The 27,408-nt window shown below is 41.8% G+C and overlaps 1 protein-coding gene across 1 annotated transcript in view; it reads left to right on the top strand.

The window, feature by feature from the left end:
• Positions 1-24,109, top strand: part of NIPAL2 (NIPA like domain containing 2) — a 46,686-nt gene extending 22,577 nt beyond the window's left edge. The window contains exons 4-11 of the mRNA XM_003205199.5: positions 6,110-6,169; positions 8,128-8,249; positions 13,336-13,432; positions 17,618-17,753; positions 20,103-20,191; positions 21,896-21,959; positions 23,201-23,295; positions 23,609-24,109. Of these exons, the coding sequence (XP_003205247.1) occupies positions 6,110-6,169; positions 8,128-8,249; positions 13,336-13,432; positions 17,618-17,753; positions 20,103-20,191; positions 21,896-21,959; positions 23,201-23,295; positions 23,609-23,703 (758 nt within the window). The 3' untranslated portion in view covers positions 23,704-24,109. The remainder of the gene's footprint in view (positions 1-6,109; positions 6,170-8,127; positions 8,250-13,335; positions 13,433-17,617; positions 17,754-20,102; positions 20,192-21,895; positions 21,960-23,200; positions 23,296-23,608) is intronic.
• The last annotated feature ends 3,299 nt before the right edge of the window (positions 24,110-27,408 follow it).

Here is a 27,408-nt window from a genome sequence, read left to right as displayed (position 1 = left end):
AGTTTTCATCATTCTCTAGAGAATTTTTTTTACACTTAACTCACTTAGGTTGACAGTGTTGAGATCCCTTTTCATTTTTGAATGCTCCTTCTAAATAGCCATGGGGCAAGACATTGCTTTAGGCTTTGGAAAATGATATCCCTGATGGTGTTTTAGGAAAAAAAATCTCAGATATTTGTGCAGAAAAGTATTTCTCCCACTCCATGTAACATAACGCCTTTGTGGTCCAAGAGATTCCAATGAGATTCTGAGAACTCTGTTACTAATGGGAACTGGGAAGCAGTCACCAGACTGTTCTTTAAAGTGCTTTTCCGAAGATGCATCAAAATCATTTCCAGGGTTCTTCCTTCTCTCTTCAATGTGTATGTTCTATAACCCAGTTTCCAGAATTAAACTCACCATAATGGCCTTTCTTTTGAGCAGTTTCTCTGACATCTTGCTTATTAGGGTGTTGACACAGGGGAAAAGCAAATAATGTCTTGTCCACCACTTTTCCAGTAGGGATGTTTCATCACACTAGAAATGTTGCATGTTCAGTTTGCAGAATATCTGTCATGAGGTCAGGCAGCATCTGACTAAAATCTTTAATACCTTCCTTTGTATTTAGTGCACCATTAATAGCTATAGTTTGAATTAAGAGTAGTTTTAATGATTAGCTGTGATGAATTTGTTCCTAGATGTCCTGGGCAGAGCTGGCTCTCTGTTTAATTCTATCTATGCATGCAGATGTTCCTTCATGTCTTCCAAACCCATGTTAATGGGCAACAAAGGAGGCCCATGTTCCACCAGGTCTAACACTACCTCTCCATCTCACACCTGAAGCCTCTCCCTTGTCTCCCCAAAATGACCCACGGTATGACCATAGCCTAGATTTTCTTGGGCTGCTGCCCTCCCTGTGAGTGAGATAGGTATGCAGAAGGATAAGATGATAGAAGCTTCAGGTTGATATTCTCTGGGAGATTCTGTTGTGAATTATTTACTTGCAGACTCCATCACGGAGATGACATTACAGGTGCTTATTCTTCAGCTAAATCCCATTCTTGTGATGACCAGCAGCCTCAACTGCTCACTTTTTTCTTTTCCCACTCTTAGTGCTTGGTCTCCAGAACTCCTGTGGGCATACTGGTATTTACCCAGGAAGAGCTGCTCCCCATCATCCGTCTTCTTAGCCTCCTGCTCATTTGGGCTGCAGTGATCAAATGTACTACCTGCCTCATCTTCTCTCCGGATCTACCTGCCTATGTGGCAGCCTACATTAGATTGGATGGATTAGTGGTCTTTTTCAACCTGTAGGATTCTGTGATTTACGATTTTTCTCACGTCTGTACCAGATGATCCTGAATCTCTTCAGCTCATTAAATAGACAGAGGTCTGAGGATCTCTCTGTACAAAGCACATTTTACAGTCACATTTTCAGATGTGACCTTCCTGAGCAGCAGCATCCTCACAGTCTGAGCACTCCTCAGCAGTTCTAGTGTGAAATCATTTGGGTGAGTTTAAAGTGCTTCATAAGTTGCAGGCAGACCCACAAAGTGGTGCAAATGCTTGGACACCAAGCGAAATGTTTTCCCTACTGCACAAACTGGGAGAGGTGCAAACATTAAACAACTCTTCACATCATGGCTAGTACTCCTCCTTTGGCATTTATCCAGATTACCAGAGAAATGCATACAGAAGCATTCTGCAAAACAGGTGTTTTTAGGAGCCTTTGCCTAACTGGTGTGGCCTCGGCTTTGCTACCAATCAGCTAAGCTTAAGAGAATGGCTATTTGAGACTAACGTTCAATTTCTTTTTCTCTCTATCAAAAAGACAAAGAGCAAAATTTATCTGTGCATTTCTGAAGATTGTACCAATTATTTTAAATAAAGCTAATCTAAGACTTAAAATGAGGAAAATTAAGGATATACTAGCATTTTGGGTGGTCCTGTGTGGAGCCAGGATTTGGACTCAGTGATCCTTGAGGGTCGCTTTCAGTCTAGGGTACTCTATGATTTATATTTATGGACAGTAATGGAAATCATTGCTTGAGGTAGGATCTGAAATTAAAAATAAAGGTAGAGATGAGATTCATAGATGGTTTCAGTACCAGGAAAACAGTTTAATAATGAAAAATATTCATTAAATTGCTTTGGGTAGAAAAAATGAATAATGGGCACAGTTTTTTATTTGAGTCTTTTAAGATTGGATTGGATTAAATGCAAAAAATGCACTCTAATGTTCAATATGTATTTTCTGTTTTTAACTTCTATTGCTCTATATTATTCCTTTCTTAAAAATAAGCAAGCAAACAAACAAGAAACAAGCTGAATTGCACATTTCTTGTCTAGGAGGCAGAGGAGTTGTTTTCTCAGCTGGATTCTCACCCTTCAGTGTCTGCTGGTGGTAGAACCCACACATCATGCTATTCTTTATTTCTGTTTCTCCTGCAGAAAACCTACATATGGAGATAATCGCATGCTATCTCTCTCTGAGGAGAATCAGCATTTGACTAATTTATGTGTAGCACTATTACACCTCTCCCTTAAGGCCTTTAATTGTATACCATGCAGAAAATGGACATTTCCTATCATATTTTTCAATTTAAATAGAAATTCACACACTGTAGTAATAGACAGTGAATGCAAAACAGACTGTTTTATGCTGGTGTGTAGAAAGGCGTGGTTGTTTCAACATAACAATTAGGCTCCTTAACAAACTCTTTTTTTTTCCCTTTTCCATTTGATATTTATCACAATTTTGATGTAATAGCAAACCATAATATTTTTCATTTGAAATAATAATTCCAGATTTCCAGATTGAAGAGCTTCAGGAGCTCTTTCAAAAAAGCTCTATTATAGAGATACAGACATTTTATTGATCTTATTTGATTTCATCTGATTTGTATGGTTCTCTTTTGCCCAGGCTTGATTCTGTAATGTTCGGTCCTTAACAGATCATAGAATCATTGAGCTTGGAAAAGACCACTTATATCATCTAGTCCAACCATCAGCCCATCACCACCATGCCCACTGACTGATGTCCCTCAGTGCCACATCTACATTTTTCTTGAACACTTCCAGTGATGATTTTCTGCCCTTTTTTTTTGGTCTAGCAGGCCAGCTGTGTCTGTTTTCAGCTGGCGTAAGATCCATGCCTTGTTTTCTAAATTTTACCTCATTAGTTAATAAACTGAAAATGTTCTGATCCAGCTGAAAGTATACGAATTGTTTCAGATAAGTGGAGATGCAGTCTTCAGTGACTACAGGCTGACAATGCAGGCTTAGAGCTGTGCGTGTGATTGAACCAGTGGTTCCATAACAATGAGTGTGTAGAACTATGATAAATTGCTTGCTTTAGTGCCACTCTGTTGCCAGCTTATGCTCTGACAATTTCTTTTTTTGTTTACTTTTCTTTGTTGCTGAATTCAATTGCTGACCAAATTAAGAAAACAACCAGAGAATAGTCCTCGGTGACATGATCTCAATCTCTATGACTGTCTACAGCTTTTTATTATTATTATTTTAAAGAAAAGCAGGCTAATAAATGAAGAATTGGAAAGATGCATTAATACTTTTCAGCACAGCAATTGCCCAACTTCCTTAGTCTGTTCATTCATATGGTTGAACACAATGTTCAGTGATCTCCTTCCCACATTGGTATAACATCAGAGGATGCCCACAGCTCCTGTGGCAGAGGGGGGAACAAGAGGACCTTCCGTAGGAAAGGGGAAACTGGGGCTGGGTGATGGGAAGGGTTTTAACTCATATCTGGTGTGCTTAGCTCTGGCCTTTGGCAGCCCATTTACTCTTCTGCCAGGGGTGACCACAGCCCTAGGATAACTCAGGCTGGAGGGGACCTTGGGAGGTCCCAGCCTCATGCTCATAACATGGCAGCTTGGAGGTGACTGTGCACAGAGGAGATGGCAGGGACAATGTTTGTCAGCTAACATTGGCTTGAGAAGTGAACATCTTAAGGAGCGGAACGCACCTGAGGCTGTGAGGCTTTTGCTTTTCTGCTTCACTTGAATACCTATGAAGCCTTGGTGGCTTATCCACAAGGACAGGTGCCTTTTCTGTTCAAAGTCTCCCCTGGGTTTCACTCTGCTCCTCTTCCACTGGCATCCTCCCTCCTACTTCAGATTTTACCAATTCCTCCCATCCCGGATGGTCTAATGTACATTCTCTAAACCTCTTCTTTTTTTAAATCCCTCTATATATTGCACATCATAAAGAGCATTAACTATACATATATTCTGTTGAGCTTGTGATCTCTTGTGCATTACTAGCTATCTCTGGATAAAGAGCTTGCCACATTTGCATTATTGAAGTGGATGACAGGCTGAGCGACTGGAATCCTTACCTGGATGCATTCCTGTGCCTCCTGCCAGCCTCAGAGTTTGTGGTGTACCCAGGTTGCTATTTATCAGGCATTGTAAATGTGGGCATAAATCATATCACCTCAAATTGGATGCCAATACCAGGATTGAACTCTATGTTGTGTTTACTAGATCTCCATGGGGAGGCCAGACAAAGTAGTCAAAAAAAGAAATCACTGAGACATCAGTTCATTAAACAACAGGTCTGTACTGTTACAGTGGCTACATATGGGGTGGTCTGAGATGTGGTTTGGGAGAGCTCTGACAGCAGTAATTAATTCCTGCACTAACTCAGGTTGCTGCTGCTTCTCTCCTGCCTTTTATCCTCTCTCTTTTCAGAAACTAGTTAGCTCCGGTATTGCCAGTGTTGCCTGGCTACCAGTGTCTTCTACAGCAGAGTTTTCATTTAAATAGAAAACTATGTCAGATAGTTTGCTTTCAGTGTGGCATTTTCAGTTAGAGATTCTTTTACTGTTTTTATTCATTTGCATAGAGCTCCATCACTCTTCATGCAGTTTAAGTTTTGTCTCATTTTCTACTGGCATGATGCTGAGTTCTCATTCTAGTTATCTCTTGTTATGAACCTATTTTGATATATCTAGAGTGTATCTAGTAGTTAACAACTGATTAATTTTTCCATTGGAATGATAGAGATAATGATGCAAAGATGGTCACAAAAAGATCTATTATTTCAAGAATAAACCAATAACTTCATCCTGTAGGCAGGAACAGAGAACTTATAACAGCTTCCCACAACTTAGGTTCAACGTGTCTTTTCACAGTCCCTACTGGAACAGTGACGTTTCTAAATCTCATTCTTTGAAGTTTCTAAATCTAACATTACCAGTGCACCTCTCCCAAAGGCTTTTCTCCATCTCTTTTAGTTATTCAGCCTCTTTTGCCCCCACTTAGATGTAGATGCTCTAATGTTGCACACTGGAAGAGAGCCATCTCTTACAAGTGTCTGACAATCTTAGTGGTACATGTTCGTTCCAAACCCCTTCTTCCTTCTCTAGCACATATCCACAGTGAGCTGCTCACCAGAAATACTGTTGTGATGGCTGCTGCTGCTCACCCACTCCCTGCTGCTGGATTGGGCTGGAAGCTGCCACAGGCGAGGTGGGAAACCTGGGCAAGGGATGGAGCTGCTGAGGAAAGATGAGTTCATTTCCATTTTTGTGAACATTTCAAGTGCTCACTTCCATTTTTCCCCTTTCTCATTACAAGTCATTCTAGAAGACTGTGGGCAGCCCTCCTATATGTACTAGTTCCTCCTCCCACTTGTTCATGACATTAGTTTTTTTCAGAGGTTTTCTTCCTCTCAGTTGTATTTCTGCTCCTTTACTTATAGGCTTCTAATACACTGAAGTCTAGAGAAGCAGAAAATTATCCTTCTATGCCTTGTCTGAATCCATGGAGATAGTTGAGGGAAAAACAGGGAGTGGAACAGCAGGACTGATCAGTGCCCAAGCTTCCACATATGACTGAATCAGGGCAGTTTATGTAGTGTCTGTGTGGGAGATAGGAAGGGTGTTGCAGCTCTTCAACTACGTAAGAGCATGCTGGTTATGTCTAAAATTATACAGAATTAAGCATTGGTTGGTTGCTGGAATGGACTCCTGTCTGGTTATATCGTGGTGCAGTGCAACAGCTTTGAGATATATTTATATTTGGCTCAGAGTGGCTTTTTGCTATAGCACTTGATATTCTATCCAATATATATATATATAAAAGACTTTATATTTCTGTTCTAGGTAGTGCATTTATTTCTGTCTTATTCCTAAAGAGGACCATGAGGGCTGCAGATATACTGGGTAAGTGTTTGCTAATATGGACGTGTGTGGCCATATGCTTAGCAAGCTGAAGCTCTCACGCAACCCCCCACTTCACACTCCCACTTCCCAAGTGAGTGTTTTGAGGCAGCTACTTACAAAATTGGGAAGAAGTGACAAAAAGAGGGAGAAGAGGGAGAATCTTCAGTGCATGTGAAACAGGCTGCGCTCCCAAATCCTCTGCGCTTATAGCCGTAACTCATTCCTTATGTGTCCGTTTGCTCAGATTTATTTTCATAGTCTGGTTTTACTTGTGAGGTTGTATTTAGCGTTATCTTTTTGAGTAAATTCTAATAAAATTAATGATATTATTGAGTTATTCATTCAAATATAAGGTTCTTTTTCTTACTGCATAGATATTGCACAAAAATTTGAGTTCAATTAAAAGTGGCAAATTCCCTTTTGGTATTAATTTTATCACTTCAAAGAGCAAGCAATCATGTTGTCAAGAGTTCTGTTGGGAAATGTGGTCTTCATTACAAAAGTATGTCATGTTTGTGTGTGTGTGTCCAAGATTTTTTACATATCAAACTGCCCTGCTTGTAATAGTGAGAGACAAGCATATTTCAGGATTTGGATGTTGCACCAAACATTCTCAATATAGAGAGCACACCTGACAGGTACCTGCCATGGGGCATCTCGTGTTACTGCAGAGCTTCCAGCATCTAGGCTTGATTGTCCATACTATAACAAGTTCATCCCAGCTGTTCTCATGAATGTTTTGGAGAGACCCATTCAGAATTGTTCCAGGAATACTATATAATATCTATTTAGGTTTGAGATCCAAATTTGCCAGCTCAGCTGCTACATTCAAAATTCCCCCTCTCCCCTCAACTGATCGTGTTTCCCTTATGGCCTTATAACTGTGGGCTGTTTTAACTAGTGCTCAGCACTGATTTATTTTATTTCTGTGAGTTAGACTATGCAAGAAGGATTTAACAATGTTGCTACATTCCATAGGAATGAGCTGTACGATGGGAAATATGGTGATGTTTTTGCGAGCACATAAATATAGAACAGTGCTGCTTTTCCAAAGAAATTGTGTGTGATAGCAGTGCCAGCAAAACCCTCCGGATGTACTTTGTTTTGTATTCCTGAGCATTGTACTCCACACTGATTTGTAGTTTGCCAAGAATTTCAAAGATTGCTTGAAAAAAAAATTGATTAGCTAATATCTTCCCTAATCCAGTACAGCTTATGAGCTCAGGATCAGCTCACTTCTATCTAGATAACTCAATGAACATCTGTGTTTGTCAGCTGGCTGTCCACAAGGCAGAACTTCCAGATTTTTATTAAAAGCACAATAATGCAAGTTTGACCTTGAAAAGGGGCCCCAGCAACCCAGTGGCTGAGCAGTCTTTTGCAAATCAGACTTTTATAAAACAGTTCATAGGTCTGCAAGTGCAGCAAGGAGTGGCTGAAACACTGGCTCCCTGACAGCTTTACATAAGCACTGGACTAGAACCTATCTGTTGCACTTAATGTTTGCACGGCAGGTTTGTCAGTGATGCAGATCTCTGTGGACACAGTGACTTCAGGAGAGCAGTGTGTTCACGCTGGTTGATGATCTGTCTTAGTAACATGTTCTCCCAGGTTAGGAGAAGTTTCTGCGACCTGCACTATGAAGAATACAAAAGATCAACTCTCTTTTGCGACACACTTGGTATTAGAATTGAGCATAAATGAAAATGTGCTGCTGCACTGTGACCCTAATCCATGAGGCTTTACTTTACTTTACTTTACAGCTTTTTATTTTGTAATTCCAGAATTCTTTATGTCTTTAATAAAAATTGTACTAGATAGAACCACATACAGTCCAAATACCTAATATCTGATCAAGAAGACTTCAGTTTTCTTTTTGAAGCTGTTTCTAAGTGAGCTGGAGAGGAAGAATCACCAATTACATGTATTAATAAGTCATTATTTCCTTTTCTTTCAAGGAGGAACACTGGCAGTAGTAGGGACATACCTGTTGGTGACATTTGCTCCAAATGTACCCCACGAGCTCACAGCAAGACGAGTACAGAATGACTTAGTGAGCTGGCCTTTCTTGGTATATGTGGTGAGTATTTGGTTCATATTTCTGCCTAAATCAGAGAAACTGGGGTGCTTGGCCTTTGGGCAGCCATGTGAATTAGTCGCAGAAAAACTGCTGCTGCAGGTACAAGCATTGTTCTCTGTGTGGTTTTCACAGGAAAGAGAGCTCCAGTATCCAAGTTGAAAATGTGCTGAACCAAAATATGTGTTGATGCCACACTGTCTGCGTATACATGTATTAGTTACAATGCTTTTCTGGAATGTAATGAAATTGCACTTTTGAAAATAGTCCTCTGTTCTTCTGTATCACCCTGTTTTATCTACATGTTGCCCCAAAGGAGCTTTGTATGGAGCTGAAATGTAGATAGAAAGCCTATGTCACTGCCATTCAGATTCATCTGAACTGCAGTTTGAATTAAATACAAAAATGCCATTTTGGTTAAACTATCCACATTCAAACTTCAAATCCCATGCATTTTCTTTGATGTATGTAATTGGTATCAGGAACAAGACAAGAGTGAAACGAGGAATTTCTCTCTCTCTTCCTCTCTGGAAATCTGAAAAAATTTTCCTCCTGCTGAATGTAAAAATGCTTCAGAAGTGGTTACTTTTCTCTCACTTGGGTTAGATTATTAGTGCCCAGGTTTCTCTCCAGGAGGAAGCTGAGTTAGAAAACCACTGAGTAGGCAGACTGAGGGTCTTCATGCTTCATCCAGCCTGCAGATTTAAAATATATATTAACTACTCATTGAGGGTACTTACTGAGCACAGAGTACACGATAACACAAAACAAAAGTTGATCCTCTTAGCAGATTGGCTTGTGAAGGCAATGCCTAGGAGTTCTGGGGTACTCACTAAGGCCATCCTGAGCTTTGACAAGAGCTTCAGCAAGTGTGTGTAATTAGCAGAGGGAGAGGGACCCTTTAAGGAGGTAATTCAGAACAAGAAACTCAGTTGCTTGAGCACCCTCTCTTTTTCCTACTGAATACATCTTCAACCATGTGCTTCCACCTATAGGTACCAAAACAGACTGTCGTTCTAGGTACAGACTTTAACTACTGCCTCACCCTTTTGTGTAAAGAAGGTGGAAGGAGACAACCTCCATCCACCCACCGTGACACCACAAACTTCTGTGCCATATAATGTGCACATTTTCTTACAGGTTGTTGAAAAAGTGCTTTTCCCCAAGACTTCATTTCAGGAACAGTTAATAAGAACACAGCTGAATACATAGGAAGATTTTATTCTGTTCTTCTTAGGAGAAAGTATAAGGAAGTGACAGGTAACCCCTCGACTTTCTTTCCCTCTTCTCTTTTCCCTGCCTCAGCCAGCATCCAGTTCTATAGCATTGATTGCAAGGGAGAATGGAGCAACTGCATAGCAAGTGTTCTTGATTCAACAACAACTCAAGCTTGATTTGTTCCTTCTACTCTCTAGATTCATTTGGTTTGAGCTTCTTGTGTCAAAAGAAAAGAATCAAGAGACCCAGAGGTACCAGGCTGATGTGCCTGGCATGCTGCTGGAAGTTCAAGCAAACCCTGCTGTAAATATTCTCTTTGGACAGGGAATTAGCTTGTCATATTTGTTTGTGAAATTTCTAGTGCAGGTTGGCTGCTGCTGATGTATAAAAAAGCACAGCTACAGCAGAAGTTGCCGAGTTTCCAGTATAAATATATATAGAAAGGAGGCAGTGCAGCAGTACAAAGCAGTCCAACGGTCTTTCTAAAAGTAGTCCTGAAGTATGGTCTGCTGAGGAATACAAAGCCCTCATGGTACAAAATGTTCTGTGTGGGTGATAAACCATCCCCATGTGGCTCACCACTGGCATCAGTGGAGTTCTGCAGAAATAGCCTGTGGTTCCCATGAGACAACTTCAAGCCACCTTCTGAGACTTTGCATTCATGTCTAAGCGGGAATGACTATCCTAGCTTGCTTTCTTTTTTGTATACGCACACTTTGAGTCACTGCAGAAGACATCAATTATGGATGAAGGTTTTATACTTCCCTAACCAGAAGAGTAGTGAGCAGTGGGTAGCTAATTTTTAATATCTGTAAAATCGGTTTCAAAACATTTCTGTTTTTCCTTCAAAGTGTCTAGGAGACCATTCTGGTTCGTTGATCCCTGCATAGCTGTATGTCTCAGAAAAACAACTGAGGCAGACAATGCAGTATGTTGTTCCAGGTTCTGGTAATGCTTAGAAACATAGAAAGCATCACAATTTTAAAAATGTTGATAATGTGGACCTGAGAAGACTTCAGTGCAGATCAGTTACAGTTGTAAAAATGATTGTAAACAAGTCAAGTTCCTTCAGTTCTATAAACAGAATATATTAGATTCTACATGCTTCCCATTCCTGGTTGTTGTACTTAACACAACTGCAGCTAACATCTATTGAAACTGAGCACCATTTGTGGTAATTCTCAAGACACAACCAAAGGCAACAGCCAGAACACCCCCGGGAAGGACCCCATCTGCATGAGGTCTTGTTAGGAGCCATGCACTCTGTTTGCAGTGTGACTCAGTGCAGTATCCTCCCCTTGTCTTCTGATTAAAGGGGACCTCTTGATGGTAAGAGCAGTTAGGCTGCTGGGCAGCAGGAGGTAAGAACTAATTTTTTCTATTCCATGCAAAATGCGCAAAAGGAGAGTTGTATAAACTTAAATAACAGCACAGAAAAGCAAGCATCTGCTTTCTTCCTAGGTTCAGCTGCATATAAAGGCATTTCTCTTTTCTTTTATGGTGACTGGATCTCTTAAAGCTGTCTAGGGAGTATAGAATGGATGGATACCCGAGGTACAGCTGGCTGCTTACAGCAGGCTGTCTCATGCATTTATGCATGCTCTGCACAACCAGTCCAAGCGGCTGGGATAGGCAGTGGGTGCTCAGGTTTACACCAGGACCATGGGAGCAGGAACTGCAGTGCCATGTCACATGGTGCCATGTCCCCATCCCTGTCACAACACTCTGCTTGCCCATCCTGAGCCAGTTGAGCCTTTCACCTCCTGAGCCAGCACATCATGGAAGAAATGTTCTTGCACATCTCTGGAACTTCTTTCTAGCATGAGGACCTTTCGACATGGGAGATACTTACTTAGCACAGCCTTCTTCTATTCCATTAGCAATTGTACGCTGATTAAAATGAAAACAAAACAAAAAGCAAGTGAAGCAATTTGAATGCTGTTGTAACTGCAGCTGGATAATGTGATATTTCCCTCAGGCCCTGAGATGTGTTTGCTAGTGGCACAAACAGGGAAGCTGCTACCTTTACTTTTCCTCTTGAGTTCCCTCAGAACCATTGCAGTTTTCCACGGGGAGACCAAGATGAACTCACAAGTCTGCAGTTGCTAACATGTCTTCTGCTTTGTTTCCCAATTGAGACATAACCAGTGTTACACTGCTGAATGAAGCTGGGTAGGCTGCAGAGGTTCCTTACTGGGAGGCTGAGGCAAAGGCCTCATTCTACCATATGGTGTCCCAGCTTTCATCCCTGCAGGCACACTAGGGGTGTTGTTCTGGAGGGGGAGGAGAGCAGCATTCTGCAAGAGATTGCAAAGATGATTGAACAGTGATTAGTCCAGAAAAATGTTTTTGTCTTTTAACCAACAGCAAAATGTTCCTTTTTTTTTTTTTTTTTTTTTTTTTTTGTAAGAAATGCTTGAATTTCTTTAAAGAATGGTGGTATAAAATTATAAAATCTAAATTTGTGTTTGCACTGTTTTGAGATGCATTGGTCTCTCAGTTGTCTTCAAGAGCCAGAGATCAATGTGAAGGTAAATCAAAAGTGAATTAAAGCATACCACATTCTTTTCATATTTTTTGCACACTAATAATCTGGGGGAGAGTGAGTGTGGTAGAAAATGTTAGTTGCTGAATGCAGTTGACAACTTCTTACTTGTGCACTTATTTTCCATGATCAGAAATTTGCAATCTTACATTGTATAACTACTGTTGCTAACTGTTCAGTTCCTTCTTTTTAAATAGCAGCAGAGCAACACCCAGATCTTCTTTATTGGAGTGCTGTGTTAAGAGTGGAGGGGCTGTATAAAATATAAAATAAAAAGGTATTGATGCAACCAAAGGAGTAGAGGCAAGGTTTTTCTTCGACTTGTTTCACTGGTAAAACAATGAAAATAATCAGATTCAATACTAATGACAATCTCATTTTCTGTCTTATTTCCTCCATTCAGTTACTTCCTCATGTGCACAAACCTCTCTTTCTCCACCCAGTCTCTCAGGCCAGGGGGCTCTCTGTACCCCTCAGAACTGAGGTCTCATCATTCTTGTTTTCAAGAGGCTTTCTGCGCTTGCGATTTCTGTTGACTTTAGCAAAGAGGGGCATTTGTGCAACTACATTATGCATGGTAGGAGAGGAATCCCCATCCTTTTGGGATGCTGTGGAAACTCAGTCACTCCTCGAAGCCATTCGGCATCACTAAGCACAGAGAAAAGCCTGGTGGTGGCTTGGGCAGCTGGAACAGCAGGGAGCTTCTGCTGAGGTGGTGATGCAATAAGACAAATGAACAGCAAGTCCATAAATTTAACAACTGTCAGATTTAACCAACTGTCAGATGAGAGAGCAAGTCTGGACCATGGGCAGTGTGAGTAAAAGTGCTTCAGCAGCTGCAGCTGTCCTGCAGTGTGGTCTGCTGGTGTGTCACTGAGCTTTTCCAGGTGAGCTCCTGACAGGTACCCTGCCATCTGAGAAACGCCACAGCAAATAAATGTTTTCTCCCTGATGATGTATGGCAGAAAGTCAGAGCAGAAAGATTGGGTTAGGTGGATTTTTATGAGCAGGGCTTGGGAGAAGGGCAAAGAGGTCAACAAGCATAATTCTGCACATCACAAGGAGTGACACTAAGAATACCATATCCAGAAGGAGAGACAGCTTTCCCCAGGTAAGTGCCTTACTCTATAAGAATTAAAAACACAGAAGTTCTGAAAAAATTATTTTCAGTAAATATACATATATTTACTGTCACCTTGAAAGTCATCCAGTGCTACCAATGAGAAAATATAGCTAGAAGTACAAAAACATGACATTTCAAAGACTTTTAATGAAGCATTTATTACACAGTTTTACAGCTCTAACTTTCTTCCCTTTTATTTCCAGATTTTAGAAATTATAATATTCTGCATTCTCCTTTATTTTTACAAAAGAAAGGCTGTGAAGCACATCATGGTTTTGTTAATGATGGTGGCAATGCTGGGTAAGAACATATTACTCACTTTGATGTTGCTGTCAGTCACTTGATAATTCCTTGTCACGCAGACTCCCCAACCAGTTTAGATTAGGGTCACTTCAAAGGGAAGGAGAATCACCGAAACATTTCACATCATTTTACTGTGGTCTTTTTGAAGAGGGAAGCCAATTACGGAATGTAGTTTCTGTGCTCATTGCTGGGACTGGTTCTCTTTAGAGAGCTCCTTATACGAATATGGTGTGTGCAACAATACTGTGAAGCTTTTTTAACCAGTGCTTTGGATCTTGGGAAAGTGAACTGTTTGAAACTTTGTTTTGTGGAGCAGAGCAGGATAGCTGAGAAACTCAACTATTTAAACTAGAGCAGTTCAAGACTGTGTAAGCATTCTGTAAGTGTATGCAGTGACACTCTGTGACTATATGGGTGTCTGTACTTCACCATCTTTCTAGAAACAAAACAAGCATTCAGCAGGTCACTGAAGTTTGCCGCCTGATTAACATTGCCACCAGAAAATAATCAATACCCAGAGAAACAAGAGAGAGCATTTAATCAGGTGGTTTTCACTGAAGTCAAACTGGAACCAGTTATGAAAAATACCAGGAGGCTGCCTTTAAAGCTCCACTGCAAGCAGGCATATATTAAGAATTTGTCACTGCTCCATCTCTTTTCTCGTCTTTGTCTTGTCAACTTGTCTATGAAACCCTGATGGTACACCATCTCCATACACACATCCACGTCAGACGCCATTCTGTCAGACTGTCCCTCTGCTGCCATCTGTCACACAGCAACAACATGTAACAGAATACTGGTGGGAAGCTTCAACCTCTACTGCCATACACCAACATCCGCCTCTGATGTCATGGGCCGAGATAATCAAATAGGAGATATTACGGTTGGAGAAGCCCTTGTATTTTCACTGTGTTCACTGGATGGATGTGCCATCCTACAGAGACAGGGCGTTTCTTATGGAGCTGGTCAGAAATGTTTTGATAAAACTGAACTTGAATGAAGTTTGCCAGTGATGCACTGTAAAGCACATGCAGATTTATTGGCCACATTCTTCTAGACTCCTGCCTGGCTTTTCACCTAGCTGAGAAGCTCAGATTTCTTTTCCTATCTACATTTCTGGGACTGTTCCCCCACTAAATTTCCCAGCACCTTCAACATTAGGATCAGCAGCTCTGCAGAAGCCTTGAAGGATTTCCTTCTCCCTGAATGAAGCAGATATCAAAGAGTCCCAAAAGCCATCAGTCTGTTTGACTGCTCTCTTGCTTTGGAAGAGAGATTGCGAGCCTAGACAACTCCTAGCATGGAGCCTGGCAGCTCTGGAAGAACTCACTGAGCTGCCCAGTGGTTTCCAACCCCTCAATGCTCCTGGGCAATGAGAGCTTCTATGTCCTTGCCACACAGCTAAAGAACTCCTGATGGATTCCCATGCTCATCTTCCACAGTTTGGGGCAGACCCAGCAGAAAGGCTAAGTCTAGGAGAGGTGGTCCATCAGGCTGTGAAGCCTTATGTGTTTGTTTTGCTGTGGAGCCTGCCAGTCCCAACACCAGCAGTGCCAAAGGGACGTATGGGGATGCTGAGCAGCAGAAGATCTGAAAAGCCCAGGAGGCACTCACTGCAGCTTGGTGGGAAGGCTGAAATCAAGCATAAACAACAATTGCAGCTGGTGGCTGCTGAGGTTTTGGAGAACATGTGCAGCTTTAGGAAAAATGTGTCATTATTCTTGCTCTATTAAAAGAGGCACAAACAAACAAATCCTGGTTCATGGGAAATTTTGAAATTCAAACAGTTCCCTCAAGCAGGAAGTCCAGAACTTTGGCTGGCTCCAGCTCCTGAAACTGTCCTGGTGCCTGGGAGTCCCTGCAGAGCTGCACTGCTTCCTATCTGACATTTCTGCTGGGCACATGGGGATGTGAGGGAGGGCTCACAGCCGTTCCATGTATTCCCTGCCCTTGGAGTGGCTGCAGGAAAGGCAGATGAGGAATGGGGTCACCATGCCCAAAATTCTCAGGGGCAGCACACAGAAGGGAATTTCTGCCTTACCTAATATCTGCACAGATTCATTCCTGGTGGAGGGTTCACATGGATGTAAATGAAATGTAGAAAGAAAAGACAGCCTTCATGTTCTGTTGGATGGGAAAGCTACTTCCACTACAAAGAAAATGCAGAGGTGATCATGAAATCTGCAAATATTTTACTTAATGTAAATCTGCAAGTCCATTTGGTGAGACTTATCTTACCTCATGCTTATACTGGGAGTTATCATAAATTTGGGGGGAAATATTTCAGATTAAAGTGGGATTTCTGAGTTTCCTGCTCTAACAGCTGGACAGTGGCATCATTTGTCATGCTAGCTTGGAAGGGGTCATTCTATCAGAGACAGAGAAACCATTTCCTAGGGGTTTGAAACCTATTCCAGGTCTATGTTAGCTAAAAGAGCACTCCATCTTTTCAAACAAAACAAACCCAAAACAAAAATAACAGCATAGACCAAAAAATCCCTTCTGCTTATTTTTTCTGGTTGGTTAAAATATAAGGGAAAGTAATGACGCTTTTTATCAGAAACTAATTTTCAGCAATTTTTTACTTAGTTGGACAATTCAAACCGCTGACTTTTACCTGGAAGTGTTCTTTTCAAAATAATAACTCTCCCAGTTGCAACACAAATCTCAGTTATTATGTGGGCTGCTTCGTGGGGGCTTTGTGTATTTTTGGCTTTTTATCATAAGCGCTAGCATGGGTCAGGATTTGACCCATCCTGCTCACTGTTACTGCTGTGTTTGGTGAACTACTCCACCTATTTCAGTTATAGAGCAGGAAGTAAAGCACTAGGTGCAAAGGTTGCTGTTAGAGGAGTGAATTCCATGATGGTGAGCAGGATCATCACAAGTGTAGACAACTCTTAAACTCCCTCTGAACTTTTGGACTTGTAAGAAAAATGCTTGCAGTCAAAACCTCAGACCCAAATCCATTCTTCTTCCCCCACCTTTCCTCCAAGCCCCTGCTCTGAACTCTTTGCACAGTGCAGCTTGCCTTGCCAATCTGAATTTTGCAGCAACAGGAGGATGAATCAGACACAGAAATCCAACACTCCCAGCTCTGGAACAGGGTGGAACTGGATCTCAGCTGGGGAGCAGTGCTCCTGACAATGAATTACCTCTCTTCGAAGGTCACCGCTGCACCCTGATTCTTCTTACCATTATCAGTTTGTTTTGAGTTTGTTGTACTTTTTCTTGCAGTCATCACAACCTCGTTGGTTTAGCTTCAATAAACCACAAGCACACTCCAAAAAGAATCCTGAAATAGCTCTTAGCTCAGCTTTCAGACCCTTTTCTAGAAGTTGGGCATTGCAAGACTTCTCCAAACTGCAGACGTATACCAAATCATTGTCTGCTGGGATCTTTTTTTTTTTTTTGATGATGCACTGAAGATGATTTAATGGATTGAAAACACACACAATTCTCTGGTCTTAAGACTCACCCCTGACATGTAGTGCAGACCTTGTGCTCACTGCCTGGACCCTGTACACAACCTGTGGGGAGAGTTAAGTGCTTGGTGATGCGATCCCACAGATCAGCTCTGACCAGCTCCTGTCTCAGCAGAGAAATCCTGAGGGTTAGCAGTTATTTCTGGCTGCCATGTTACGTGCAGCCTGCTAGTAGGTGTGCTGGCTTCTCTGAATGGAGAAGGAGGCCTCTCATGCTTGCACAATGCAACAAGGGCTCCAGATTAACAGCTGGGCTGAATAAAGAATGTCCGGCAGATGTGGAGGCTATTTGAGCACCTCTGCCCACTGTGGAGGGCATATACTCAGCAGCAGAAAATGGATGGGGTCTTTCTTTGAACCCAGCTCAATTTCTGTCTCTTTCTCACACACTGTGCAAATTTTATTAGTCTGTTACCTCTGCCACACTGAAAGCAGAGAGACTTTGGACAGATGCAAGGTTGCAGACATCAGTTCTGGAAGACCTGCAAAACACATCAGTAAAGCACACACACAGTTAAGGCTGCTCTTAGCTGAGACATCAACTTAGCAAATGTTTATAAATCACACATTTGGCTTTAGGTGCCCAAACTCCACCTCGGTGTCTCTCAAGGCATCAATTCCATGGCACATCTCTCGCTGATGCTCTGAGGTCACCACTGTGGGTCTTGCCCTGCTAATCCTTCCTTTTCCCTTTCAGCTTCACTGACTGTCATTGCTGTGAAGGCTGTGGCCAGCATGATAACACTCTCTGCCAAAGGGAAAATGCAGCTAACTTACCCTGTTTTCTATATCATGCTCATCTTAATGGCAACTTCTTGTGTTTTCCAGGTCAAGTAAGTGAGTTTCTCCTTATCTCCTCACCTTTGTATCAATTTATCTGTTAGTTCTCCGCAGCACTGACATGGACCCTAGATATAAGTTGCTCTTAAAGGCAGCAAATTCCTGGGAGAACCCTGACAGATGCATGAATTGTCTACAACTGATAATACTGTTTATTTAGGCTTTATTTCTCAGTTTATAATTGATTACTTAGACAGATGCTTTCTCTCACTATCACCTTAAACAAAGTTTGGCCAAATATGGTTCTTGTTTCGGCACAAGTTTTGGACTCATTACATGAAATTTATATTCCTGATACTTTTTTTTAATTACTTTCAGAAACCTTCACTGCTGAACAATCAAATGGCCACATTTACTCTCACTTTGCAGCTCTTGTCCCTAGCTCATGCTACTCATCATACTGAAGAAGAGTTTATTCCCACTTTCTCCCCACTTCTGTTACATGTGCATGCTGCTCTCTGCTGCCTTGTATGTCTGTGCTGTTTTAGGAAGTAGTTAGCTTTTGGTGAGTGGGGGACATCAGAGTTTTCCCTGCTGGCCTCAGGCCTGTTAAGTGATTGTTTTAGGCTGCCTTTGCAGATTGCTGGGGGTGGCAGCCTGGTAAAATATGACTTGGAGCTGAACAGAGAGTCCCTTCCCTTTATGCTTCAGGTGCTGATAGCATCACTCAGTAATTTCATCTAGGCTGCTGCAGTGTTTACTTGCAGGATTATTTTCTGGTAGAAGAGCCAATCCAGCTTTGCTGTGGCAGAACATACCATTTCCATGTGGAATCAGAAAGTCCACGCATTATTGTGCGGTGACCCTATGGCTGACTCCGGAACTTCGCCATGACTGATAGTGGAGTGATTTACAACCAGCTTGTCTTCACCAGGACAACAGCTCAGGGCTGTTATAAATAAATAAAATAAATAGGAAATAAAAGTCTGGTAAATAGTAAGCTGCTGAATTAACCTTTCCTTGCCAACACTTTCATTATTTCTTTTTGCTAGGTCAGAATGAAAATGTGCCCGTTTTGTTTCCTGGGCTCAGTGACTCTTCATCCTTCCTCTGTTTGGAAACATTTTCTAATGGAGACAGTGCTGTCAGTTTACCTTTTTTCATTCTCACTGTTTCTTCTCTTATTTTATTTGACTGTCATGTCAGCTCACGACAACAGCCTGGGCTGCTGCATCCTCCTGGACTCAGTGCTGGGCTCAGTATCACTATTTTAGTCCCTGTGACCAAGTTTGTTGCAAGTGGGAGAAAATAATGAGGTGTTTTCAATGACTTCAAAATCCTGACTATCCTGTGGATATGTAGAATTTCTTTATTTTTAAAGCACCATGGAGACTGTTCAACAGTTGCTAAAATAACCATGCAATTACTTTAATGGCTAAAACAGATCCAAGCTTGGATTTTTACTGTTCACATATATTGTACCACCGAAACATTTAAGTGTGGTTCTTTTTATAGGTTTTGAATACACTCTTCAGTCTTCTGATTTTTCTCTTTCAGTTTGAAATGCACCGTTCCTGTAACAGACTATCGGTGCATCCAAGAGCTCATGCTCATGATTCATCACTTTGTGGGTAAATGTTGATGGCTTTGGTCTCCTTACAAGTGGGTTAGTGCTTGGCCTTCTTTGCTTGCTGATGCAGAATGTGTGGGCTGCTCCATGGCCGGTGTCTCAGTGCTGCATGTTTGTGTGCAGTGCACACTCACGTGCTCCTGCAAATTCTTGTTGATTATTTTGATGAGGGTTTGGGCTGCCTTTCTGAGGAGCACAGCAGAGAGTTTCCAACCCAAGGAGCACAGGCCTGGAGCCACTTTCCTGGACTTCTCCAGTGGAACTGAGTGTGTCTGGGTGCGATTGCATGGGTGATAAACATGTAAATACATGCTTTAGCCAAGTTGGACTGAGCAACAGTTCTATGAGGAGTTGCATATGCATGTCCGTGCTGGAAATATATCCTTACCCAACCTGCTTAAATTAGAGCAACTTGTCCCTGGCAGCACTTCTTCCAAGAGCTGAGGCACACCATGGCCAGCAATATCCTAGCATTCCTCCCTTATCTGTGGCAGGCAATTTTTCCAGCAGTGCTTCAAAGGTCTCTTCAATGGCAGTCTATGGCCAGAAGAATCCATTCCAGCTTTCTTGCTTTGCTCTTTTTTGTTGTTGTTGTTTGCACTCTGCGAAGTCAAAACTAGTAAGTGAATTCAGTACACATACTCATCTGTCAAGGATTATTTGCTATAGTGGTAAGAAATGGTCATACTGAACTGACAGAAGCCAGCTTAACCTTACTTAAAGTGTAATGAAGCTCCTGTAGCCAAGTGGTGCAATAACACTTGTTTTCCAGGTTCTTAAATCAAGCAATGCATCTATATGAAGCAAGAGCAGTTGTGCCCATTAACTTTGTGTTCTGCACCACGAGTGCCATCATTTCAGGTTGGTTTCTAACCCTCAGTCTCTATGGAATGGTTTTCTAAACACTGAGTTTTCAGACATGACTGTCTTCAGACAGGACCACAAACCAGTCATGTTTGTCTCCTCAAAAAGATTTTCCTAAATGACAAGTGTTTATGCTCTGAAAAGTGAGCCAGTTCGCAACTTTCAAAGCAAAATAAAAAATACTGAATTCTGGCATTTCCAGAATTGATATGTACAGTTTGCTGTGCCTTACTGGCTCACTAGAATTACCTGCATTTATCTTAGCCGAATCTTGACATCAAGCAAATGCATTTCCCATGTGCACACCAACCTCCCCGTATCTGAGCTGGTAGAGTAATTTTAACAACCTGGCAAACTGCTCAAATGACAACCAGCTGTGCTTCATTGTAGTTAGTGTGTATTCAGTTTCAGAAGGTGGAATTCTAGGTTAAGTGAAGGAAATAAAATGACTCCAAAGACCTTTTAAGCATTTAGCATTTTATTCTGGGTGAGAACTCTGAACTCGGTGCTGTTAAAGAGGAACTTCAGATCTTGGAAATGGTGCAGAGTGGAAGAACATGAGCAGGGAGGACAACTAAGACGCTGTATCAGCAATGAGCCAAAATGATTGTGTTGTTATAACATTTATGACTCATTTTAGCACACACTGGGGGCTTTCCTGTCATTGCTGTGCAGGAGTTTCTCATGCAGAACTGCCATTAATGAGAAGGGGAGTTAGCTTTGTGCACAGATTGCCTCGGCACCTGCATTAGGAGGCCTACAGTTTGTGACTGAGACTTTTTCCAAAAGGGGGTGGCATTCTTGCAGCCATATGGGGAAATTGGCCTTGTGCCTCCGTAAGAGATCAAGTACCTATTCAGGAATGGCTTAATGGCTTTGAGACTGGATACATTTGCATTTGCATCAGGTTAGTTAAACCAGTGTAGGACTTAGAGAATAAGCTCTGATGAATCTTGCTGGGATACTGGTGGAAAATACCTCCTCTCGTGATTTCCCCACCCCAAGCTGCAGACTTTGAATGTACAGACACACTTCAGTGGCTCTGGTTCACACTCTGGTGTTTCTAAGCAAAACTATGCTCATCAGTGATTTAAAACAAATATACTTGGCTGTGCATTAGGGCAGCTGAGATCCAGATACACATCTGGCTCTGTCATCTGCACCGCAGAGGTGCTAATTCCTGTTCGAGGGGTGACCAGAAAGAGTTAGTGATCCCTTCAGCCAGAAGGATTTGGCAAACTTGGCTGCTGGAGCCCTTAACTTGGTGCAAATACCAAGGACACAGCTAGTTATCAAAAACCTGTTCCCAATTGGAGTTAATGTGTCCACACTGTTGGAGTGGCTTAATTAAATCCATGAGGAACCTGCTAGCTGTATGCCCGTGAGTTAGACTTTGAGTTTGACCTGCACAAAAACTGTTGCTGACAGTGCAAAAAATACCCCGCATCTGTGCAGTTACAAACATAGCACATGCTCCAGCCTGATAGACTAAATCTTCTCCAGTCTTTTGCAGTATCTTGAGAAAGCCTTGATAATGGCATATGGGTATATAATATGAACCCACCACAATGTGTATTAATACCATATTTGGCATTTTTTTGCTCCACTTGAGCATGACACCGCTCCTGACCCTCCCAGCTGTAATTCATATCACTTGGAATCCAGTCAAGATCTGCAATTCTTGTTTCTGTCACATTCCAGGGGTCATATTTTATCAGGAATTCCAAAGTGCAGCTTTCCTGAGCGTGTTCATGTTTCTGTTCGGGTAAGTGTATCGACCTATAATCCGCACAAACGCTTGTACTGCATCAGTACTGCCTTGCAGAACCTCTTCTTTTCTCAGTAAGAAGAACCCGTCTTGTTATTAAAGTATTATGGAATAGTAGGATGAAAATACATTAAAGGAATGGCTTAATATCTATGTTATGGGAGTTTGGAGGCCCGGTTTTGAATCCAAATATGTAAAAATGTGAGATACTTGCGAACTACTACCACAGTGGTATGAAAAGTTAGCAGCAAGTGTTCCTCCAATGCTCTCCACCAAAGATGGTGTTGTAGGGGTGCTTATACCTGTGTGAGAAATCTCCCATGGCACAGTCCACCTGCAGGTCCAGTTGCCTTTTGATGCCATTAGATGTGGGCACTTAGAGGAGTTGCTTGCCTACAAGGATCTTCCTGTGCCAAGGAAGCATGCTAAGAAGCTGTTAAAACATATTTGAAGAAGGCCCTAAGTGTTGAGAGCCAGAAATCCGATGGCTACCAGCACAGCAACAGCTTAGGGGAGAGGTGAATATTACTTAAGGATGGGCTATAGATGGTTAATAGCACTTCCCAGAACTGTGGGACCATCTTGTCCCCTTGCTGTCAAACAGCCAGGCCGACAGCTGCAGACATCTTCGTCCCCTGCAGTCAGACTGCAGTAGATGCCCAGAACTGCAGTGTTGCATGACTATGGGAAAAGTGAAAGAAAATGGAGATGAGCAAATCCAACCATGGATTTGGCAGGCAGGAGGTAGCGACTGTGTGTCCAACACAGAGTGAATAGGAGATTTGTCCAAGCGTAGCAGTTTCTCATTGCTCCTGGCTTACAGCTTGCCCCTGAGACATGCAGTCGAGTGAGAAAAACAACAGAGATGTTGATTGTCTGCAACAAGCCCGAGTTGTTGATGAAATCACAGATGCTGCAGTGCTAGCTGGGATGCTGTGTCAAGATTTGGTCAGGAACCCAAAGGTTGCGGTCTCACGCTCACAGGTATTTGATTAGGTATATGTTACTGAAAGCATCATTTTCTACAAAGCCCTTGGAAGCAATTGTAAAGCTTCAGGAGGCACAAACTAGTCTGACAGGAGCCCAGGATGAAGGTACAGAAATGCCAGCAGGAAAAGGTTCTTTAAAAACAGAGCAGCTTGTGTTTGGAAATCCTTGAACAAGAAACATGGGTAAAAGTTCTCATTCCAGACGCAGTGAACTGTTCTTAATAATACAATGCCACTGTTATTTTGCAGGTGTCTCCTATCTTTCCTCAGCGTATTTGTAATTGCAGTAAATAAAAAAGAGGAGCGTTTACAAGTTCCTTATATTGACTGTGGATGTATTCCTGGTAAGTAGGACTTTTTTTCCTGTCTGTTTAAAAATGAGATATCAGATAATGGAATGACCTAGGAGAGTTGAGTCAGAAATGTGCTCTAGTCGTATTTAATAAATATACTGTTCCCTTAATTTCTATTCCTGTTCCCAACAGATTTTTCAAATAATTTTTCAGAGTTTTTCCAAGCTATTGTTACAACCAGTCAAATGAAAACAATGATTACTGGAGCAAGGAATGTTCAAATGATGGATTGGTTGGGGGATTTGTTTTATTAAAATTCTTCACGGAGTTTTTGTTTTTCCCTTCTCTCACCCCATTTCCTTAGGACAAAAATTGACAGGCAAAATACAACCAGATTCTTACGGTTCATGCTATGGCACTTTGAATAATAAAGATGACTCGGGGAAAAGTCAAAGCTGAAAGAAGAAGGCACCTTACGTTCCACTTAACGAGAGGAATGCCACTGGAACAAGAATCCGCAGCACCTTTTCATTAGATGTACTCAAGTAGACATTGAATTCCTGCACGTTGATGAGTCATATGTTATTCAATCCTACTTAATTTATCCTCTGGCTGTCCTAAATGTGTTTTGAAGATAAAGAAAGCCTTAAGAAAAACTCAATAACCATTAATGAAACAGAATGTTCTTGAAGTATAAATGCCTCTTAGTAACAAGTAGGGATATTTTTAGACTTTTAATTGCCTAGAAATGCAAATAGGCACATGACAGGATTTTTAAAATTTGTTTTTGAAAACCCCCAGATGTGCATAGATGCTTACGGACAAATATGGGAAATAAAGAGGATTTTTCTGAGAGACTTCAAAATATTCTGCTGTATATTTACTGCCTTTAAAAATCTGATCCTGCTTGTTCAAGAATCAAAATTGTAGGTATATATGCATTATGAATAATCATGTACACACATTTTTACTACGTGCAGAGGGAAAATCCTGATTATCTTTTGCTATCAGACTAATTCTCTTATCTTCAAAGGACGTAAGTGCTTATATGAGATGGGGGAAGAGAAGAGCATTTGTCATAAACCTTGGTGCACACGCATATATTTACAAGGTATCCAGCCACGGTGGAGCTGAGCAATCAAGTGTGGCATCTTATATCCTTCCCATGTCTTGCGTACTGGGCTGGACTGCCCATAATTTAAATTAGTCTAGTCTGAGGCTTAGCCACTGTTTTTAGGAAAAGAGGGTTTTAATGAAGGAAGTGCAAAGAGAAAATGAGAGATCCAGGCTTCCTCGCTTTATATTTCAGCACCCTGAGAAAGCTCTGTATGATAGATAGAGTGTTAAAAATATTGATAAAATCTTGGGAACTACAAACCAGGGAGGAGAGGGCGGTGAAACCTTGGCACAGGCTGCCCAGAGAAGCTGTGGATGCCCCATTCCTGAGGCACTCAAGGCCAGTTTGGATGGAGCCCTGGGCAGCCTGAGACGGCAGGTGGCAGCTGGGTGGGAACTGGGTGGGCCTTAATGTTCCTTCCAACCTCATTTATTCTATGATTCTGTGGTATTGCAGAAATACTCCTGAAATAGAATTAATGCAAATTTTGCACCCTTACTACAGCTATGGTAATCTTGCATGAGGAAAGCCTGTAAAACGTAGGGTCACTAGAGTCACGATAACAGCACAAATTTTCCTTCATTAAATTGTAGTTTCTCTACACTTATTTGAAGAGCTGACATCATTGGGGGACCATAGCAGTACTCAGGTCTGGGAGGTTGCGGTGTCCTCCAATCCCAGGCTCCTGGAAAGAAAAACTTCTGCTGGGCATTAATGGTCTGCCCATCCACCCTGCTGGAAGATCTGGCCTGCCGCAGCTGATACTGCGATGTTCACACACCTCCTCTGAGACAAAAAGTGCTCTTGAAAAGCATTCAATAATAGCCTTCACATCTTGGACAAGATACTTCTTTTGGGATTGGATTAATCTGCTGTAATGGATATGGGCCATAGGCTGAGCAGCTTTTGTTTCATTGGGATATGATGAAATGAGATCTCCCTTTTTTTCCCCCCCAAGTAATTGTTTATTTCATTCTAAAATAGGTAAAGCCAAAGATCCATGAGATGGTTTCACTTCAAACAAAGTATGCACAGCACTGTAGGTTTTCCTATTCAAGTGATGTTCCAGCTGTGAAATTTGCAGAGCTGTTTTTTACTGTGGATCTTTTCCAGCTGGCACAGGACAGGGCTCAGTGTCTGCACCTTGCTTGTACCAGCTGCCTTCCTGCAGCCTTCCTTTACCCTCTCATAGTTTAAGTTCAATTTTCCAAAGTTCAAGAAAGAAAAGTTACCAGATTCTGTACACTTTCTGCAGGGAATAAGGGCATACTTTTGTGCCTCCTATGCCTCTTGCCTCTTGTATGTCAAATGTAAGTAACTTTCTGATTCTCAAGTGAGAACATGTGCTAAAGATGTAATTAGGAGGCCTATAGTTTTTCATTCTATGACCTGGGATATAAAGTGGGACATGATTTATTTTTGCTTCTTATTAAAATTACTGGCCTTGGGCATCTTTCTGAAATCTGCCTCCGTGATTCAGGGCTGAAGGAGATATAGTGTTTTCTCCTCAATGTACAAAATGAAATGTAAAAACCCATAACAAAAGTTATAATTGATTTTTAATTTTTGTATTTCTTCTCAAATAATATATCTTCCCTTCATATGGGTTTATGCAAAACTATAAGGATTAAAAATGTTTTCCATAAACTTGAATGTAATTAAAATGAATTTATTGAGGCAGGAATTATGTGCAGTTAAAACCTGTGATTAGACGAGCATATTCCAAAAAATTAACATATCACAGGGTCAGAGAAACATGGTGATGGTAATTTATTACTCCTCTGCAAAGAAAGGGACACAATTTGTTTCAAGAATCAGTTTCTAATCAATGCTATTTTAAGGGTGGTCAGGCTGCCCAGGAAGGTGGTGGAGTCACCATCCCTGGAGGTGTTAAGAGCCATGTGGATGTCACACTGAGGGATGTGGTTAGTGGGCATGGTGAGGATGGGCTGATGGTTGGACTAGGTGACCTTAGTCTTTTTCAATCTGAATGATTCTGTGATTTTGTGATTTGCCTTGTGATGTTTAGGTGACAAGTAGCACAGACAAATGCTTACTGAAAAAGTTTTTTTCACTGGATCACAAAAAAAGCTCCTGGAACCCTTCTCTTTACTAACGAGTTATTTTCTTGCAATGTTTTTCCTGACATCAAATACATCTGCCAGATACAAAATGTGAAACTTGCACCTGCAGACTAACTTTCTTGAGCAGATGCTCCACAGGATTTGAAATAAAACTGAAGGGAGTCATGGAGGACAGTCTTCATCTCACGTGGTCCCTGCTGGCTACAGGCTGGGATTTCTGACAGACCAGAACCAGCAGGACTCACTCAGTGCTTGTTCCACTACTGGTCAGCTGCAGTAAAAGATGAAATATTAACTGGCCACAAGCCTGGAAATGGGAACTCTAAAGGAGAGCTAGGCAGTTTGTTTTTTGCCATAAAAAAATAGCAGGATCCATTTCAGCTAGCAAATAATAATAATAATCTTGGACTGGATTCCTACATCTGCCAATGGTAGGAGCCTGGTGTGCACTCCATGCCTGTGAGGCTTGGTGCCAACTCCTCGCTAACCTGGCAGCTTCTGGTGGCATGTGAGGGCTCTGGAGTTCAGACTTCGTAGCTTGAGCTTCTTTGCTTTGAAGCTATGGTGATGATGCAAAACCCTGGGCCAGTCTCACTAGGCCATGGACAGTGAGCACTGAGGAGCTCTTGTTGGGCTGAGGTAGGCAGCTCATGGCATGAGGAGAGCCCTGAAGGCAGGCAGTGAGGAGCAGGGACACATGCACAACTTGGCATAAGGACTGACTTTTTCTATCCAATCAGCATTTGCTATAAGGTGCATGAACAGAGCTGGAAGGATGGACTGGGACCAAATGTCTCTACTTTTGACCTCAAAATGGTCTCCCCTTGCAATCTCTCCTCCCAACCCACTTGCAGATCTTTGATTACTTGGACAGAAAACTGATAACAGTGGGGTGCAGATGATTAGACGGAGCTGTCTTTCAGTTTGGCCTTTTACTTTTATCCTCTGAGACATGACCTTTTC

Source organism: Meleagris gallopavo, chromosome 3 (genome assembly GCF_905368555.1).
Source record: "Meleagris gallopavo chromosome 3, MGAL_WU_HG_1.1, whole genome shotgun sequence".
Taxonomy (NCBI): domain Eukaryota; kingdom Metazoa; phylum Chordata; class Aves; order Galliformes; family Phasianidae; genus Meleagris; species Meleagris gallopavo.
This window is presented reverse-complemented; position numbering and strand designations above follow the sequence as displayed.